We start from the raw sequence: 21,139 nt of genomic DNA, 5'->3' as shown, positions 1-21,139 counted from the left end.
ATACTTAGGACACGCCTCAGTTATGGGATAGCTTCGTGAATATGCCTGCTGCAGTATATTTATACCTATGCTTTCCTGACCGAGTTGTCAAGTAGAAAGCGTTTCATGGAAACAGCTTATTTCAAATTATTGTAGCATATTCTCAGTACTAGTATTAGTTGTATGATCTTCTACTTCCGGTAATGATAGTATTGCTGTAATACTTCCCTACATTAATAAACACTGAAACCCTACTATATCCATCTCTATGCCATTTTTCAACATTTTTTTTTATTTGCTGGATTGAGTAAATTTAAATAAATCTATTATCAGATTCATAAAAGCCTTTCAATTGCCACGGCAAAGCAGAAGGACTGTGAAACCTTTGCTGTTACGGCGCACATTCTCTCGAGCACCGATATCTATTTTTATCTTGAATGGCAGAAAAGATCATGGAGGCCGCTTCGAATGGACCAAGATTATCAAAATGGAATATCATTCAATATGGCATGATTTGCTGCTATTCAATAGGTTTACATGCCAGCATCTCGCTTCCGTTCTATCTGGTGAAATACTCAGGTAAGTGAAAGTTTTATGTCAAAAACGATTTTTTTTTTTTAAAATGTTGATGAATCAGTTGATTTGGAGTTCTGAGAATTAGTCACCAATGATGATTCATTCCGTGTCGCGAGATCGATAAAGTATTGAATCGTCTTCTCCGATTAAAACATTCCGTGTTATTTCTTCAAAATTTTCCAATTTCATCAAAAATTGTTTATCCAAAGATATATCTTTAGTTCGTGCAACAAAAATATTACATATATTTTTGTAGATGTTAAAATGTCTTTTTATTGTAAAATCCTTTTTTTTTCCATACAGTGCATAAGACCATAGCTGCAATTATTTTCACTTTTATCAATGAAATAATGCTTTAGATTGAAAAGTAGAAGAAAGAGCACATGTATTGAAATAAATCTTTTAGCAGCATATACAGTATGTATGTATGTGATAACTAGAAGATCGAAACAATCTTAGAGTTTACTTCCTCTGATGCTGTGATAAATCGCTGCCAGACATTTAGAAAATGTGTAGTAAATGGGATCAATTTTGAAATTTAGAAAAAACATCACAGAGACAATGTGGCTCATTGCATGTCAGCAGAAACAATGACTTAAAATCAGTCAATATGGTCGTTCACTTTCAGCACCATAGCGTGTGAAGAAGCATGGATCATTGCAAGTCAGCAAAACAAAATTACTTGAAATTTTGTCCCCTTTTTTTTTTTTTTTTTCATTCAACCCATACTGTATCTTATGATATTTGGAAGATGTTGCATATGCTAAATTTATTGATCAGAGTTGTAAAGCAGTCTTGTTTTTATGCATGTAGTCTATTTGAATGCAGGCTAGAGACTGCGGTAATTTAAATTGTAACAAGAGCAGAAAAAAAATTTGCTTTAAAAGTGGCTCTAATGAACTAAAAACGTTCTTCTATAAGTGACATATTTGATAATGCATTGCATCCGGGTTCTGTTTCAGTGACGTATCTGCTGGCCTATTACATCATGTTACTGTCATTCTGCGTGCCCATCTGCTACGTTCAGATGAAACTTGGTGCTATCTACCGACAAAACATTTTTGGCATTTTCAGTCTGCTGGTCCCTATCTTGAAAGGTAAAGTAGCTATATGTGAACCACTGCAAACACGAAAACAATGTGTCTATATTGCAATCTTAGTTATATCTAACAACTTACAAATGCACTCCACGTTTGACATACAAAATGCTATAAACTTATAGATATATATATATATATATATATATATATATATATATAGATGTTGCTTCCTTCTATTGCAAAGATGAACAGCTAGGATTTAATTGCTATCTTGAATTGACTTCAGAAGTTAAGTATCGTTTGTGATGGTTAATGATCTAGTTTTATGGACCCCTGTTTCTTTACTATACACAACTTTTTTGAATAATCATAAACATATTACATAACTCCCTTTTATATAAAAGCTATATTATGGCTGAATGACATTCTGATAAATTGGAACGCCTAGACATTTTATGCAATCAAAAGCCAAGTTTAAACGTTTTTAAAAATAGCACCCTTTTATATAAAAGCTATATTATTGCAGAATGACATTCTGATAAATTGGAACGCCCAGACATTTTATGCAATCAAAAGCCAAGTTTAAACGTTCCCAACATAGGATATAATACTTTTCGCTGGCTTTAGGACACAAATTTTGGAATGTACATGGTTTTTAAGGACATTCGATTTCACTAAACCTGAAGGAAAGTGATTCGCAACAGATTTAATGATCTAGATAATTGCTGTGGATACACTGCCTGCTGTTCACTTGTATTTGAAACGCATGCATCGATTATTTGTATGTGGAATCTGTCTAAATTCTTTATTCGGCTTTCACATTAGCAAATCAATATCAATAATTAGATGATAGTTTTGTCTACAGCTCTTTAGGAGCACTTTTGAGATTTTTGACTGCATGCATATCCCTTTGTTAAAATGTATCTAGAATTTTGGTGCTCTCTCTCTCTCTCTCTCTCTCTCTCTCTCTCTCTCTCTCTCTCTCCAGACGTACATACATACAATTTTATAAACATACATACATATATACATACACATACATATCTAATGTATTTTGTGTATTCCTGTCCCGTATGCTAACTTTGATAAAATCGTTTACGATCTGGATAATTCTGGTTTCCTCTGGTTGGTTTACAGGTTGTGCTATAGCTATTCTCCTCCTTTCCTACATCAGGTGCTTGACCGGAAGTCTTGAGCTTAGTTATTGTTTATACTATGCCTTTGTATCCTTCGTATTCCCGTACGACGAGACCACGCATCCGAACCACAGGGAAATGTACGTTTTATCATTTGAATCTTAGTATCAATTTTCCACTCATTCCCTAATAGTATGCAATGTACTTTTCTAAAGTATTTCTGTAAAAGCGCAGTATTTGTGAGTGTCTATTTCAAGCTCCAGTAAGTTATCTGAGTAAATATATATAGATATAAAATATATAATCATTTATGTCTCAGGTGAATGTCATCAACTTTATAGGAACACTTTTTCGCAAACTATAAATACGGCCATTTAACTCAGAAAAAAATCTATATTTTCAGGTCTGGTCACCAAATACCGATAGTGTTTTTCAAGTAAGATTTATCTTATTAGAAACAGTAGTTTTATTTACAGCGATAATCCTTAAAGGGGCATTAGCTGTCATTTTGTCACCAAAAATTGATTTCAATAAAAATGTCTCTATATTATATATTTCAGCAATAACACTAGTATTTAATTATTTCAAACACTTTTTAACCTCAAAGTAGGCACATGAATTTGGTGATTAAATGATTATTGTCTTGCAAGACAATAATTTTTCGTTACATATTTCTTTACACTAAAAGCAGTTATATGTTTTTATTAGTCATTAATATATATTCCTATGCCAATGAGAGATTTTGAGAAAAAAGTGTTGTAATCACTTTCACAGCTAATGCTCCTTTAACAGTATGAAACGATGCTAGTTTATTTTTATGGTCACCACTTCTCTGAATTGATCATTTAATTGACAAAAGATATAAAAACGTTTCCTATCTTCCAGAGAAAATTTCCTGCAAATTTCCGATCGCCTGTCGGATGGAGGATATCTAGTGTGGTACATAGCTCTGACGCTACTGGTCACGTGGTTTATTGTATTCCTATTCACTGTAAAAGAACCTTCGTTCATAAGCAAGGTGAAACTTTTTTTTTAAAAGAATAGAATATAGATACACCAATAAATAACCTATTTTACAGACGAGTAAAAGAAAGCCTTTTGTGATAACATATCAAATTTATCATATATCAAATCAAGACTTTACGAAAGAAAAAATAAAAAGATAAAAACCTGTTCCAGCTTGCTTGTGTGATATCGCCAGTCGCGCTGTCGCTGTTACTGGTAGCTCTCGTGTATGGCTGGGCGGTTCCTCTTCCTACTGCACCCTCTGAGAAGTACAGCAGAATGGAGTTCGTTAACGGGACTTGGACATACCACGAAAGAGATGTCAACGAAGAAGAAAAAGAGAAGGATGTTTTTACCTGGAATATCTCTCTCAGTAAACTTTATTCACCACAGGTGAGGACCCGTTTACACCCAGAACAAATAGTCTACGTGGTAAAACCCCTCCCCAACTGTTACCCATGACTGAATATTTTGATTTTTCCACTTGAATTATCTGCACTGGTGATAAATATGTTAACTAAATTAAATTTCCTTCAGCCTTGGATGGATGCCCTGCTTCTTCATATCTATTCCTTGGGGCTGTGGTCCGGAATCATCCCAACCCTAGGTTCCCATCTCTACAACAACAAAAACACTATCCTAAGGTATATTCATATTGTGTGTCCTCAATCGAACGTTTAAAACAAACATCACTCTAGTTAGAGGGCAGTCGGTATGCCTATTGAAATAAGCAGAATCAAACGATTTCAATGAAAACTACATGTCATTTTCTTGTAGCGCCAACGTTATCTTGCTGGTTGTGTACGGGTTTCTGCCAGTGGTGTTTGGTTTTGCATTCATCCCGTATATTTCAAGTAACTCAAGTTATGGCATGTTTCAGTTTGGGGAGCGTCTAAAACCAGGTTAAGTATTTTAAAATTGCACTGGAGAATGACAAGATGCACGTTTTGTTCACCTTGATATTAGTTATCGTTATTCAGAGAGAGAGAGAGAGAGAGAGAGAGAGAGAGAGAGAGAGAGAGATGTTACCTTAATGATGTCAATGAAACAAAACCGCACCAAATTTTTGTCCAAAGTGGTTCTCCAAAAGACATTTTTTTCGATGCCGTTGGCCTTATCAACAAACACATTTATCCAGGAACATCTTATCTCTTTTCTCAATACATTCCGAAACCATTCTCTCCGCTGGTTGTGAGTGCTTTTCTCATACCCAAAAAAAGTTGTTTTCGCCCGAATTAGTATCTGTGTGGTTAAGAAACGTATAATCTTTTGCATTTGTTCGACGTAGACATATGTGTTCCACTGTCAGGCTTTTATGTAATTTCCAGCAATGACCGGGGAGTCACAATCGGTGGAATTTTCCTCCATCCATATTATATTTCTTTGTAGAATCCATCACCTGTTCACAGCTATATCGTATGGTTTCAGTTTCTCATACACGCCAACATGTCAAACTTAAACATTTAGCTAGTATAAATCTATTTGTAACCGTGAAGTGTGCGGAATTCTGTAGTTAAACATTTAGCTAGTATAAATCTACTTGTAACCATGGAATTCTGTAGTTAAACATTTAGCTAGTATAAATCTACTTGTAACCATGGAATTCTGTAGTTAAACATTTAGCTAGTATAAATCTACTTGTAACCATGGAATTCTGTAGTTAAACATTTAGCTAGCACAGTGTATAAATCTACTTGTAACCATGGAATTCTGTAGTTAAACATTTAGCTAGCACAGTGTATAAATCTACTTGTAACCATGGAATTCTGTAGTTAAACATTTAGCTAGCACAGTGTATAAATCTACTTGTAACCATGGAATTCTGTAGTTCGTGAAGACTACAGACAACAACATACGTACGTCAGAGCAATGTTTTCCGCAACCTTTTCAAATTCCTTTTCAAGAAATGTTTACTTATGATAATTTTATGACTTATTGCTAAAAAAAAACATTTCTGCGTTAGATACTCCTTGTTCAAAATAAAATTGTTCAAAGTCGTCCTCCTCTTTTCAAGGTCGTCCTCCTCTTTCATTTTTGATACCAGAAGTAAATATTAATTCTCAATAAATCATTTTGTGAAATGATGCATAAGTTTTGCGTTATAACGTATAAGTTTCGAGTGATAACGCGAAAGTTTCTCGAAATAACGCGTTAATTTCGCTTTGTAACACGTAAATACGAAAACAACTTTTTTTTTTTTTTTTTTTTTACGAAAGTGAGCTCAATGGTCTTTTTCATTGCGACCAACATACATGTACATGTAATATAAGTAAAACAATATGCATTTAATAATTGATTAATTATTTTGATTCTGATCACACAGTCAGGAGATTGATTTTTACTACAAACAGAGTTTTTATTTTAGTGATATGATAATATGATGTTATGATTCATTCAATGAATGTTATTTTTATTGGACAACAATTGCAAATGGAAAAGTGAAGATAACGAGCAGGGATGGTATTTTTCAAGTTATATGTATCTTACGTTTATACAGGTACATGTATATACACCATACGTATATGTATATGCCCGTTTAAGGCTTTTAAAATGTTTTTATATACAGAAGAAATTGTAGCATGTTTTCTGATACACTCTGTACATAGAAATCTCTGAAAGACACCACCACTCAAAATCCACGAAATGACTTGAAAACCGTCATTATGTAAATGAACGAAAGAAGCAATGGGAAGCATGCTACAAAGACGGGCTTTTGGCAATTGAATGAATAGGAATTGGCAATTATTGCCTCAAATACAACAGATAAATAACCAGGTCTAAGAGCTAGGACCTTAAAAACAGTCATTCTAGTGATGGGGAAGGATGAAGCACACAATGGCTGGATTCTGGATAACAGACTGCAGTGATATGTTGCAGGCGGGGGCTAATAAAGTGTGACTCGCAAGTGATTTACTTACTTGACATAAAACTATTTTTTATTCATATAAAAGAAAATATAGAAGTACTAAAGAAGTATTTATTGTTTAGACTGGAAACTGTTGCTTCGTTTCTTTAGAATCATTGAAATTTACTATTTTGAAATGAATATTGTTTGAAAAATTTAATCTTATCTTTTTCTCGTAACTACAGTATGGTCACTTATTTTATCGTATTTAGAATTTGGCGCAGTCGGGCCTGATGCACTATTTGGCGTAATCATGATTTAGCCCTTCTCCAATGTATGAAAATGGATAAATAGAGACTTTTATATTTTAGCGAATCTATAAATTAGCGCTCTAACTTCACCGCCAAAGTCGCTAAAATTTACAAATCACAACTTTAAAATGAATACTGATTGAAAAATTTCATCGATGTTCTCTCAGCTATATAGTACAAAGTAGTCTTGGAAAATTAATAATAATAAAACCACTATTAGACTCCAACGCATGAACTACATATCACCATTTGACACTTTAAGGTACTGAGCTACCCAGCTAGGCGATTAGATTTAAATGGAATGTATTTGTATTGCTGATATTGTATTTCTCAAAAGGACGTCAGCCGTTATGATGCTATAATATCCTTAAGTTGACATCGAAATGAACAGTGTAGTTTTGTCCATAGAACACATCGATGCACGTGTTGATGAAATGAAAAAATAATGACATCACAAGCTCAATTACAACCCATATGTTCTTGATTGATGAGCAGTAATCTTAGAATGGTATGGATTTTTTTGTAGGCCTCGATCTCCTTCTCCTTGGGATGTTTGGTAAAATTCGCCATGCACCAGGTATTGCGCTGTGTTTGTATCTTGGCATCTATCTCTTTGGAATGCTTCACGTGGTATGAAGTTATGTATATATCTTTTTAAGTCTCTATAGAAATATATCCTAATTTTCATAAGAGCATTTTGATTCTATAATATATCCTCAGGGCATATTTACAGATAGTCAAAGGTGTAATATGTAAGCAGACACGCAGACGCACTAACGTCATATTGTCTCAAAAGGATGAATTTAAAATCGGTAAAGTCTTTTGATTAATAGACAACAAAATGATGATTTCAAAAATTGCAAATGCAATAATGTCAATTTGAAGGTATCGAGTTAGTGTTCCCATTAATTACCGATATTAATTAAAGTAACTCTTCCGAGATTGAATTCGTTAGGTATGGTTTTCAGTCGATCGTGACTAACCATTGACAATTTACAATTCTCTGCAATTCAACACATTTTTTTTTAAAAGCTCTTCTTCTCAGTATGCTAGAAGCTCAGAGCTTTTTTGGGGATTAGTGCCAGCCCTTCACTTTAGGCCCACAAGGGGCCTAAAGGCAGCAGTCATACATGTATGACCCTGATTATATTTAATAATGTTAGCATTAGGTCGTATCTCATTATAAAACACTTCCTTATTGCCTGGCAATAAACGAATTGATTTTTATACACACCTTATTCAATGAAAATATAATTTAAAACGAACCGAAATCGATTTTTTAGCTCCGTGCAGAGATCGGTGTGTGCTTTTAAAAAACCCCATTGTTTTCATCACATAAAGATAGGTATATTTCTTCATTAATACTGTGTAGTTAGTGAATAATATGTTTCCGTCCAATCTTATTTCACAACATGGTGTAACACCCCTCCACCCCCGCAAGCAAATAAATAAATAAATAAAAATAACCACCTTGCAACAGTCCCATAGTTTTTAAAGCCAGGAATGTTACTGTCATTGTTTGATTTCCATGAACATTGGTTAATGATAATATGAACATTGGTTAATGATAATATGAACATTGGTTAATGATAATATTATGATTGAAATCTCTGTTGAAAACCATTGAAACACATTCTACGTGGATACTCCCCATATACATGTATTGTATAGCAAATTGAAACATTTTTATCACCATTTGACTTGCTCTGTTTTTGTCACCATCACAGTGATCTTTATTGTGGCATGTCCTTCACATAGGCGGATCAATAACATGTTCAAAGGATGGGGATGTGATCTTAGATAGGGCTAAAAGCGACGAGGTTGCAGTCCCAATTGGGAACAAAACTTTCTAAATCGAATTTGTGTATATATAAACATGGAATTTTAACCGTATTTCTTTCAGGTCTTGCATCTTGTAGTTGTGTGGGACGCTCTTTTAACTTCGCTCCCTACCTGTCTCCTGCAGTTCTTTCGTCGGAGGTCCGTATTGGTGGCCATGTTATGTTTTCTCTCCTTCATGTTATGCATTCCGTATTGTTTTCAGGTAATTGTTTTTTGTTCTCCTATAGAAGTCGCGTTCAACTGAAAACGTTTCTTATAATACGGGACTTTCAAGATGCGGATCCACTCTGACTTTTATCGCGCGTTTAACGTAATTTGTAGGGCATGTTACTTCCGGATTACAATAACAAGTATATAAACAAAGGAATCACTACAACCATTTTTATAGGAAAATGCGTTTGATTGAATTATGTGGTTTGGCGAGGGAAATAAATCTGGGGAATATCCTGAGGATATCGGTAAAATTCACGCCTTGCATCCAGTGATACGCGTCTAAATGTGCCTTTTCCCTTCCATCTAATTTACAGCCAGGTACTAAGCACTAATAGTGACTTGGATCGTCATCGTAGGACTGTGCATATCTCTTTACGGACCGTCGGCTAGCGAAACACCATTTGCATAGATGTCAACTTTGCCCTACAATTGGTTATTATCACGTGACCCAAGCTCCGGTCAGCTCAGTATATTCCGTTACGCTACAACTCCAATATCATTATTCGTAGTGGAAAGTAGTACCGGAGAATTTGACGCTGTACGGAGTTTGTCACGTGACCGTGGTGTATAAAAGTCAAATATAATCGGTCGTTCCGGCACATCCCGAAAGTTCCGTATTCTGACATTGTCAGACACGCAGTCTATGTTGTTGACTACACAAGCAATAACCCGGGAACAACACTGAAATTCATTACGTATACCAGTACATGCAAAACTACGTGAGTCAATCGTACACCAGTATCCAATAGGTGGATATCAACAACTACAGTCAAAACTGCAATGATTGGTTGTCCGAACCGATGAGTGATATGCATAAATGATTTATTTTTGCTACCAGTATCTCTAACATATTTGAATGTTTTACTTTATTTTTTATCCGAGGAAAAGTAAATGAGAATTTTAAACATTTTAAAATCCATAAAACAGCGAGACCATTCGTAGATTCCCGGTTATAATTCTAGCTGCTTGTTTATTTTTTTTCAGAGTGGTGTGTACCTCTATATGCTGGTCAATAGTTACCTCGATCGTCTCATCTTCACGGTTGTCATCGTCAGCATCGTTCCATCAGTCATCGGATACAGTGAGTACCAGTAGTTTTAATTTCAAATCAAAATTCATTCACGTTATCGGAAAGTTATAATAATAATAATAAATTCTTTTATTTAGACAGGATAGCACAATTAGTACAAAAGACTAGTTTACATTGTGGTCCTGTATAAAACATATTCACAGACAGATAAATGAGAGAATAGAAAAATAGATAACATAATATAAAATATATATATAAAATACACACACGATATCACTGGGGGAAAAATAAACATATACACCATATCTATATATCACTTATTTGAGAAATAATGCTGCAAATATGCTGATTTAAAAGATGTAATAGAACCACAGCTTCTGACAGACTCGGGCAACTGATTCCATAAAATTGTGGAGGATACCTTGAAAGACCGTTTATAATATTCAGTTCGAACTTTTGGTAAATATAAAATGCCACAAGTTGATTTTTCTGGAAAACATTAAATATTTCAAACACATCTCTATCAGTTCTATTCGGAATAGTAGAAATAAGAAGTCCATTGTTAAGGGGGGGGGGGGTGTCTCACAGATAATCTGATAGTGAACATTTGGCTACGATTGTGCTTTTCTCTCCGATGCCTACATGTACTTTCCCCTTTTGCAATTGCTTCCTACGGACCTTTTATTGCAGAGATTTCATGCACATGGGTTTCGTTTATTTTGTACAGTCAAACAAAACCTGATGTATCTACTTCTGGAGCGTGCTCTGATGAGCCTTTGGTATGGCCTGTCCTCCTTAATCATAGCGGTGAGTTGACCATTTCAGACAATTTCTATCAACTTTGTTGACCAGACTATTTCCCATACACTCTGTGGACCACTCCAGACTATTCCCATACACTCTGTGGACCACTCCAGACTATTCCCATACACTCTGTGGACCACTCCAGACTATTCCCATACACTCTGTAGACCACTCCAGACTATTCCCATACACTGTGGATCACTCCAGACTATTCCCATACACTCTGTGGACCACTCCAGACTATTCCCATACACTCTGTGGACCACTCCAGACTATTCCCATACACTCTGTGGACCACTCCAGACTATTTCCCATACACTCTGTGGACCACTCCAGACTATTCCCATACACTCTGTGGACCACTCCAGACTATTCCCATACACTCTGTGGACCACTCCAGACTATTCCCATACACTCTGTGGACCACTCCAGACTATTCCCATACACTCTGTGGACCACTCCAGACTATTCCCATACACTCTGTGGACCACTCCAGACTATTCCCATACACTCTGTGGACCACTCCAGATTATTTCTCGTGGGGATCCGGGTTAGAATAGGTCCTCAGTACCACTTGCTTGTCGTAGAAGGCGACTAAATGGGGCGGTCCTTCGGAGGAGACCGCAAATTCAAGGCCCCGTGTCACAGCAGGTGTGGCACGATAAAGATCCTTCTCTGCTCAAGGGCCATAAGCGCCAAGCATAGGCCTAAATTTTGCAGCCCTTCACCGGCAATGGTGACGTCTCCATATGAATGAAAGATTCTCGAATGCGATATTAAACAACATACAACCAACAAACCAGACTATTTCCCAAACACTGTTAAAAACCCAGACTATTTCCGATACATAATGGTGACTACTACAGAATATTTCCCCCACACTGTGTTGACAAACCCAGATTATTTCCCACACTCTATGCTGATCACTTCAGTCTATTTCTTGTACACTAAATTGACCACGACAGACTATTTCCCGTGCACTATGCTGAAATTCAATCAGACTTCTTAGATCCGCTTCGTAAACTCTTACGCAGGGTTTACGGTGCGGATCTAAAAAGTCTGATTTTAATTCGATTGTGCTTAATCCCGTACACACCTGATAACCACACACAAATAAGTTATTAATCAATATGCTATTGGATTTGTGGCCTGTAGTTTTTACATTACCCACCTTTTTTGTGGACAGGCAGGTTGTGTTGTTTAGATAACAGATTAGTTGATTCTCATATAATTTTATGTGATGTTTGTTGGGGTCATGTTTTTGGCCCCCATATATTTATACCCCCGCAACAAGTTGTGGGGGGTATACTGGAATCGGGTTGTCCGTCTGTCTGTCCGTCCGTCCGTCCGTCTGTAGACGCAATGGTTTCCGGGCTCTAAAGCGTTATCCTTTCCACCTACAGTCACCATATCATACATATGGACTACCCATGGGATGAAGATGTTCCCTATCGATTTTGGGGTCAAAAGGTCAAAGGTCACGCGCACTGGACATCGAAGTAGCAATATGGTTTCTGGGCTCTAAAGCGTTATCCCTTCCACCTACAGTCACCATATCGTACATATGGACTACCCATGGGATGAAGATGTTCCCTATCGATTTTGGGGTCAAAGGTCAAGCACACTGGACATCGAAGTAGCAATATGGTTTCCGGGCTCTAAAGTGTTATCCTTTCCACCTACAGTCACCATATCATACATATGGACTACCCATGGGATGAAGATGTTCCCTATCGATTTTGGGGTCAAAAGGTCAAAGGTCAGGCGCACTGGACATCGAAGTAGCAATATGGTTCGGTTTGTCATGCCATTTGTTTTTTACACTCAGAAAAGAGGTAGTTTATACCTATTACCAACACCCTTTGGGAGATTGGGGTAAGCGGGGGGTATTCTTAGTGAGCATTGCTCACAGTACCTCTTGTTTTATGTTAGATTTTGCTGGGGGTCGGATTGCATAATACTTATCCAAAGACGTTTACCAATGTTTTCTAGTCTTTTCTGACCCCCATTATTTTGTCAAGTTTCATTTTCGTCATTTTATTAATAAATGACATTTTTTCAATTCAACACTGTGTTACTGGTTCTGCTTGTCATGCCAAAAAACAAGCCTAGTCTACTTGGCAAGGTAAAGCTGAGGCTAACGGAACATAAACATCTTTTTGATCAATCGATATGTCACTGCATTTGTTCTTTCTTTTGGATTTCGTAAAAAGTAATCTTATTTAAATTAAAGACTTGTTTTATGACAGTTTACAATTAAGGTGTGAACTGCATTTAGCTATGCTGTATTCATGAATGCCATGCTGCCAGCTCCCTCATTTCCCTTTCCTCCATTCCATTTCCGTGATTTATGCGTTTAATACATTGGTAGCTCTGCCGAATTTCGCTGTTGTTTTGTATAGGCTCTGTTCATCAGATTTATTGTTTTACACTATTCACGTGTATCACCGTTCTAGTGATTTGTTATCGATATATGTATTGTTCTAAGCGACTCTTCTTTGGTTTTTTTTTTTTTTTTTTTTTTTTTTTTTTTTTTTTTTTTACATGCTGAATTTATCATGATTTCGTTGTTTATGTGTTATTATTATTCATATTGTGTACTTTATAATCGAAATAACTAGCTAAATACTTGTACTTTATATAGCTAATATTTATGATAGATATGAAAATAGCTGTAAGTGTTATTTGTGATCGAGGTACTTAATATATACATATATATGTATGTGTGTATGATTTCGTTTTTCCCCTAGGCTATGCTGATTTACTATTTCGCTGTTTTCTAGGCTATGCTGATTTACTATTTCGCTGTTTTTCTGGCTACGTTAACTTACTATTTCGTCTCTCCCCTATGCTATGTTGACTTACTATTTCGCCTTTTTCCCCTAGGCCATGGTGATTTGCTATTTCGTTTTTCCTCTAAGCTATGCTGATTTACTATTTCGCTGTTTTTCTAGGCTATGTTGATTTATTATTTTGCTGTTTTCTAGGCTATGTTGATTTACAATTTCGCTGTTTTACTAGGCTTTGTTGATTTACTATTTCGCTGTTTTTCTGGCTATGTTAACTTACTATTGCGTCTTTTCCCTAGGCTATGCTGATTTACTATTCGCTGTTTTTCTAGGCTTTGTTGATTGACAATTTCGCTGTTTTTGTAGGCTTTGTTGATTGACAATTTCGCTGTTTTACTAGGCTATGCAGATTTACTATTTCGCTATTTTTCTAGGCTATGCTGATTTACTATTTCGCTGTTTTTCTAGGCTATGTTGATTTACTATTTCGCTGTTTTTCTAGGCTATGCTGATTTACTATTTCGCTGTTTTTCTAGGCTATGTTGATTTACTATTTCGCTGTTTTTCTAGGTTATGCTGATTTACTATTTCGCTGTGTTTCTAGGCTGTTGATTTACTATTTCCCTGTGTTTCTAGGCTATGCTGATTTACTATTTCGCTGTTTTTCTAGGCTTTGTTGATTGACAATTTCGCTGTTTTTCTAGGTTATATTGTTTGACAATTTCGCTGTTTTACTAGGCTATGCTGATTTACTATTTCGATGTCTTTCTAGGCTATGCTGATTTACTATTTCGCTGTTTACGTGTACCCGTTCCCTGCCACCATTAATGACCCACAAGCAGAGAGTGCTGCGTCCGATGACGGACAGTGTCTAGGGTGGTTCATTGCCATCGGTCCAGTCGTCTTAGGTTTCATTGTCGGAGCGTTCCATGCTGTCTACACCGAAAAAGGATCTTTCAAAGAAGTACGAATTCATGCCACATAAATCACAATCATTTTAAATCATAATGTCTAAAAGAGTCATTCCAGGATCATCGTATTGTTCCGGATCAGTGACTCAGTCCATCACATATGTCGTAAGAATGCACCCTAGTTTGTTGCACGCACCTGCTTGAATCGTACAAGGGGTATAGTGCACTGCTGAAAGTATCAAATGAAGTGTCGGCTAGATTGTAACTGTTCTTGGAGAATTCAGCCAGTCGCTTACCGGTATTTCATAGCGATCACGTTCTTACTGGAATGAGTCTATCAAATTTCTGTTGAAATCTGCAAAAGTTATGTCGCGTTTGATTACGAACAAAAGATTTAATTCAAATTGATAACTATGGAGTTATATAACCAAATGCCTGAATACCGAAATCTTATTTATTTTTATGACATAGCATCATATAAGGACCATTTAAGATTTGTTTCCTGAAAATGTGACTTATTGTGAGGAAGTCCTTTTACTTTGGCCAAAACACTCTCATCATTATTCTACGTTGCTTGGGTACGGAATGTTCTTGTATATATGGGCCACTTATGTCAGCCACGGGTGGTGTATACATAATGCGCACTAGTATACGAGAATAATTTTGATCGATACCCGTAATTTTTATAGGAACGTTTTCGAGGAAAACGTATTATAGTCTAGTCAATCTAGCTCAAAAATGAGCAAAACCTCAAACTAATTGCAACAGAAATGAAATTTTGATTATTCATGCAAGAAAACACATGCAAACAACATATTAAAAATCGGCCTTTGTATTTTCATGGGAAAATTGGAATTTTGGGGTAAAAGGATGTGTTTTTTCATGAAAATCGCTAAAAACTGGAAATTGTAGAAAATGTCCATTTTATGTAACATACAGTGAAAATAAGTTTCATATCTCATCTCTCAACCTGGAAATGTTCGATTAATTTTTTTACAGCAGAATATATTCTTTCCTTGACTAATTTTTGGATAAAATCTTGCTTTTTTGAATATAATTGTTAAAGATTGAAATATTAAGAAAAAAACCCACATTTTGTCATGCATTTGAGTCTAGCAATAAAAAATTGAAGTTAGGATTTATTTTAAAAACTGCTCAACAAGTAAGATATATAGATTATTGGCAATATATATGAAAAATACCATTTTAGGTAGGAAAACCTACCTTTTTCTAAAACAAAAATAGTGAAAAACTGGAAATGATAGGAAATGACTGTTTTATAGAAGAGATGGCATTGATCTTATAAATTTAAGAATAAACGTCCAAATGCACAACTTATCTTTTCTGCACCAAAATTTATTTTCCCTTGCCGAATTTTGGGCTGAAATCTTCATTTTCCAACAAAAATCGTTAAAAACTGGATTTTGGAAGAAAATACATTTTCCTGTCCATTTTGGAAGAAAATACTTTTCCCTGTCCATTAGGCATATACGAGTTACCACATGAAGATTTATACATTAAAATAAACTGTTAACACAAAACAAGTGCCCCTTCAAAAATGGTCTGTAAAAGATGACCTACATTTTTGCAGATACTCCCCTTACATCGGAAGTTGGAGGCGCGCTTACCATTCCGGTCCTATGTTTCACATAAATACATGTAGTATTTTTAAACAAACAGTGTATAGTAAAGCTTACGTTACCAAATTCTTTATTAAACTGAGTTTTAACAGTTTGTACTACATCTATGACGAAACAAGGTTCAGTTTCTTCGATTTTATAAAGAAATCTTTAATACGTGCACTTCGTCAAGTTCTAGAGTTTGGGAAAAGGGGGGGGGGGGGGGTATAGCCGTATTTGATGTTTAGTTCTATCCAAATTATTGTGCAATTAATACCGAGAATTTCAGGAGTAATCTGTTTTAAAAACAATGGACACATAGAATTAAAAGCAAAATGAATCAGGCACGCAGCATCGTAAAAAAAAAAAGGGGGGGGGGTGTGTGAAGATAATTTCACAATATTGCCTGAATATTGACAAGTAAATTTTAATCCAAAGTTATAAAAATCCTTGATGGTGTGTGTGGTGTTGGGGGGGGGGGGGGGCGGCTAAGGTTGTTCTCTCAGTTCAATTTTACACTTCCACTGTGTACAGTTCACGACAATGCTATTTAAAAAAAAAAAAAAAAAAAAGAGGAGGGAGGGCAACCAATCTGTCTAAAAATTGACCTCTGTACGTAAAAATTTATCAACTTTGCATGTAATGATAAAAAGTGTAGAGCCATTATTGCTACGTGCCTGATAATTATATAAGTGATCATTTGAGTAATTGCAGTACAGTTCAGTCCATGTTTTTACAAGTACAACGGCTAGTGTCACAATTTGCCTTGCATTTACAGCGAAAAAAGTTCAAAAGTTTATCTGGCGCGACTTGTAATTTAGTTTTAACGGATACAAGAATTGCTGAAAGCAGTGATAAGCCCCAATTAGAAGGATCCAAATTAATCATTTCTTTAGTCCACTCTATGACTTAAAAAATTCTTGCAGTGCTCCTTTTCTGCAGCTGTAGTTAGTAGTTAGTGGCAATGACTGAACTTATAAAAATGATATTGTGTTAGACAATTCTTCACATAGCAAATCTCCTATAAGTGTCTCTATGGTATTCCATCGTACAAAGTCGATATGACATCGACACCAGAATATATCTTTTTCTCTATGAAATCCTCATATAGGAAAGTGAAGATAACGAACAGTGATCCATCTCGTAACTCCTATAAGCAATACAAAATAGATAGGTGGACAAACACCAATCTGATTAAAATAAGATCTTTGATCCGCTCCGTTATTGTTATGTCGCTACACAAAGTAGCGACATAACAATAACGGAGCGGATCAAAGATCTTATTTTAATCAGTTGGACAAACACAGACCCCTGGATATACCAGAAGTGGGATCAGATGCCTATGGGCTATAAGGAGTAAGCACCCCCTGTTGACCGGTTACACCCTTTGTGAGCTCTATGTCTTAATAAGGTAAACGGAGTTACCCTTATTCAATATCATTGTGTCAAAAACGGCCTAACAATCTATATGAAACAAGTCAGGCAGATTTGACCCAATGATAGGTTGTATTGGCAAAGTAGATTGTTATAACGACCATATAATTCGCGAAATGCTGACTTTAAACGAAACAGTTGAAACCCCTTCACCATCAACTTGTTTGTCAGTAGCCTGCCTCCATTTAAAAACTAATCATATACAGAATTTTTTCGCGATTTGTCTACATTTTAATTATATAGGACCTGTTCCGATGCCGAACATTCTTGACGTTGTGTCGCATCCTGTGAATGCATGTAGAAAGGGAAAGGATTGACAAACTTCGTTTCCTAAAAAGACGTCTGGTTTTAACGATATTCTTCACTTATATTAGGGGCAAGATCAAAAATTCAATGTCTCACAAAAAACTAAGTTCACATAGTTTTCACCAAGAACCCCCCCCCCCCCCCCCCCCCCACTTTAAAACTTAATATGACAAATGTTGAAACTAATCGAATAACAAGAAAAGAAACGTACGATTATAAATAACACTCTGTATACCTCTGTATACCTTTTCTACTGTTTATTCACAAATGAAAGTGTACATTAAATCTATTAAATGTTCATTAATATGTTTTAAATATTATGTGGTATTCAACAGTCGCTTGTCTTTTTCCTTTTTCCACTAAAGTGTAATCGATGTCGGATGACAGAAACTTGCGGGAGTTTTTATTCCCCTCCCCCTAACTAATTGAATTTAAATTTTCATCCGACATTGATTTCGTCCCTTAGGGCAGTTATGTTTATTTTAGAGTTCGTTGCTATTTCTGTGCTTTATATATAGACATTTCAAACACAATGTGCATTTTGTATGATCCTCTAAAATTTACGATAAATAACTGTATCCCATTTCCATTCTCAATGATCGTGTGCCAGCGTGGCGAGAATTCCATCGTCATCGAAAACAAGTTTTGTCTTGAATAGATGGCCGGGCGGTCTAGCGCGCTGTTCGCATGCTGCTAGGAGATGTGGTTCCGCAGGTCGTGAGCCCAAGACTAATTAGAAAGAGTAACTACTCCATTTTACATCAAATCATGATACTATGCGCAAGTGTTTACTTACATTGATTTTTATTATTTATATTATCAATGTTTTATTATCATTATTATTACCCATGAATGACTCCCCAAACCTGAATTTGAAAAAGAAAAGCAAAAATACTTTACTTACTTAGTTTTATAAAAGTTTTTAATACAAAACGCTTGCTCAAATGATGAAGATACAAAATAACTGAAACTTTTAACCCGAATGGCTTTCCATACTTTCTTTTTTAACAACCGTAATTCCCCCTTGTAAATTGACACAAATTCTTTAAGATTTCATATATAATTGATTATTCATAACTTCTAAAGTAAATATTGTGTTTTATAATTTAAATTAATTCAGTAGAGGGTCAAACAAAATATTTTGAAGCTTTATTCGCGAAAGTTCCCCGGGAATGGAAGTCGGCAAAGAATATGAGATGCTGAGCAATATTGTATGTATATAGAAGGTCTTAAAATCACCTTTTTAATACAACTGTTAAGCTGTTTAATCGCGTTTTTTATTACATGCACATCGTCGTGTATAACTTTATTCCGATGACTGTCACAGTTAAGTTACTCCCCTTTACGTGTACGGCGTGCCGTAAACACCACAAAATATCGATGGTTTACTAAAACATTTAAGTCTAAATTTTAAATATTTCCCATTGTCCGATTTTGTCCGATTTTTTGTATGTTGTTAATCACGCTTTTGTTTATTAAATTCCGTCGAGTTTGTTTCTGTTGCAATTACTTTGAGGTGATTTGCTAGATTGACTAGACTATTACGTCAGTTTGTGATATTGCGCTGAAAATAAATTAACTTATATTTCAACATGGAAATGACTGAAGTTTAGAGATATCAAAAAAGAAATGAAAACTCATGGGCACAAAATGCTGTCAACAGAGGATTTAGAGGCCCCTCCCCCTTTTTTTAACACCCCCCCCCCCCAAAAAAACCCATCCAATAAACGAAGCAACAGCAAAAACTTAGTAGGGCAACATTAAATACAAGTATTAATTATTTCTGTAATTTTGCTACCTTCATCAACCTATATAACAACACAGAAAGCATTTTATTGTTTTAAAATTGAAATCTGGATTCGATTTCGCTGTAATCAAACACGACATCATTGTTAGAAGACAACGGATTTTTCACTAGAAGTTCTATCATTTGAATTTTCTTTTATTTACAGCGGTGCATACGGGCGTTAAAATCGGACAGTTTACAAACCACAGAAAGCAGCTGCGAGAATGACGTGTCTGATCAAACACCGCAGACTACAACTACAAAATCTAATAGTGACGGCACATTGTCCAAAATAGACACAGAAGTTGTGCTGAATACATCAGAAATGTCTTCTCGTTTAGCTAAAGTTTAAAAAAGTAACTCGCATATGTATATCCATTGTAGTCGTTGTCGACATTGAAGCTCTTTCTCGCTCTTGGTGTTCACTTCCTTGGTACTGCATACATTAATTAAGTTCATCTTCATTCGCTGAACAGATTCCTTTTCATGGAGGGTTTGTGCTTAATTATGTGATTACACTCCAACTCATTGTAATACCAACATCTAGCTATATATATAGATCAGAACTTTTCGTAAGAGAATCAAGTGTAAATTCTCTCTCCAGAGGGCGCGTTACGCAAGTAGCGCACGGAACTCTGGGTAGAGAATGGTGTAAACCCTTGGGTATAAGCCAGTCGTGATAGAGAGTGAATCAAATTGCCTATTTTATCTTAGCACGGGTGTGACCGTGTAGCATCAGGCAGGACTAATGACAGGCAGACATCCCATTGACCGAAATGCAGCAAGTCAGGAGTCAGTGACAATGGTTGTATCTATTCTAAAGAGATAGTATTTAGATACCATTATGGTGGAAAAATTTATCTCAACCCAATAATCTTATTCCTTTCTAATATGATTTACAAAGATATTTGAATGATGCTTTTCAACTTTGAAATGAATGTATGTTTGTCAAAAGTTACGCTAGGAGCCAATTTGTACAGCACATTCCAAGAAGCAAAAATCCAGGGGAGATTATAATCGGTTTAAATTCGAAAGTACTTCCAGATAAATGCATAATTTGTTTTTTATTTTATTATTATTATTTACGGAAAATGACTTGTATGAGTCCCAGTCGCAGGTTGTACGGGTACTGGTTAAACGATTGGAACGATAGTGTATGTATATATAATAAAAATTCTTTACATTTAATAATTGCGTTCTATTCTGTATTCAGAGTACATGTATGCAATTTGAAAAACATTGCTGCAGCAACTGTCATCCGGGTATTATATAGTGAGACTTCCCCCCGGAAGACTGTCTACATGTATTAAGTGAGGATCCCCCCCCCCCCCTCTCGTGTATCCTACTAGATTGATAAACAGGAAAGCAAGCTAAGGAATATTAAAGCGGGGAGTTCGGACCGGAAGTGCTATATACAACGAGCATTTGATAGAGCACCACCCGAATGAGATAAATACCGTTGCCATCCATAGTACGGTATGTAACAATTTGTTAGAAAGCATAGCACAAATGG

At 35.8% G+C, this 21,139-nt stretch overlaps 1 protein-coding gene across 2 annotated transcripts; it reads left to right on the top strand.

Annotated features, from left to right (window-relative positions):
- The first annotated feature begins 292 nt into the window (after positions 1–292).
- On the top strand, positions 293–20,814 carry LOC125658683 (sodium-dependent serotonin transporter-like). Of its 2 annotated transcripts, XM_048890029.2 has the most exons (14): positions 305–558; positions 1,518–1,652; positions 2,733–2,871; positions 3,135–3,167; positions 3,617–3,749; positions 3,911–4,129; positions 4,274–4,380; positions 4,514–4,638; positions 7,419–7,522; positions 8,796–8,936; positions 9,932–10,028; positions 10,705–10,784; positions 14,343–14,534; positions 19,793–20,814. In XM_048890029.2, the coding sequence occupies exons 1-14, from the start codon at positions 417–419 to the stop codon at positions 19,976–19,978; spliced, it is 1,833 nt and encodes a 610-aa protein (XP_048745986.2). In that variant the 5' UTR covers positions 305–416; the 3' UTR covers positions 19,979–20,814. The 2 variants fall into 2 exon arrangements, with proteins under 2 accessions (XP_056004648.1, XP_048745986.2); XM_056148673.1 differs by lacking the exons at positions 14,343–14,534; positions 19,793–20,814 and adding an exon at positions 13,532–14,331 and having other exon boundaries at positions 293–558.
- Positions 20,815–21,139: the final 325 nt, after the last annotated feature.

This window comes from Ostrea edulis, chromosome 9, assembly GCF_947568905.1.
Source record: "Ostrea edulis chromosome 9, xbOstEdul1.1, whole genome shotgun sequence".
NCBI classification, from domain to species: Eukaryota; Metazoa; Mollusca; class Bivalvia; order Ostreida; family Ostreidae; genus Ostrea; species Ostrea edulis.
Note: the sequence above shows the minus strand (reverse complement) of the source record. Positions and strands in the feature narration are given on the sequence as shown.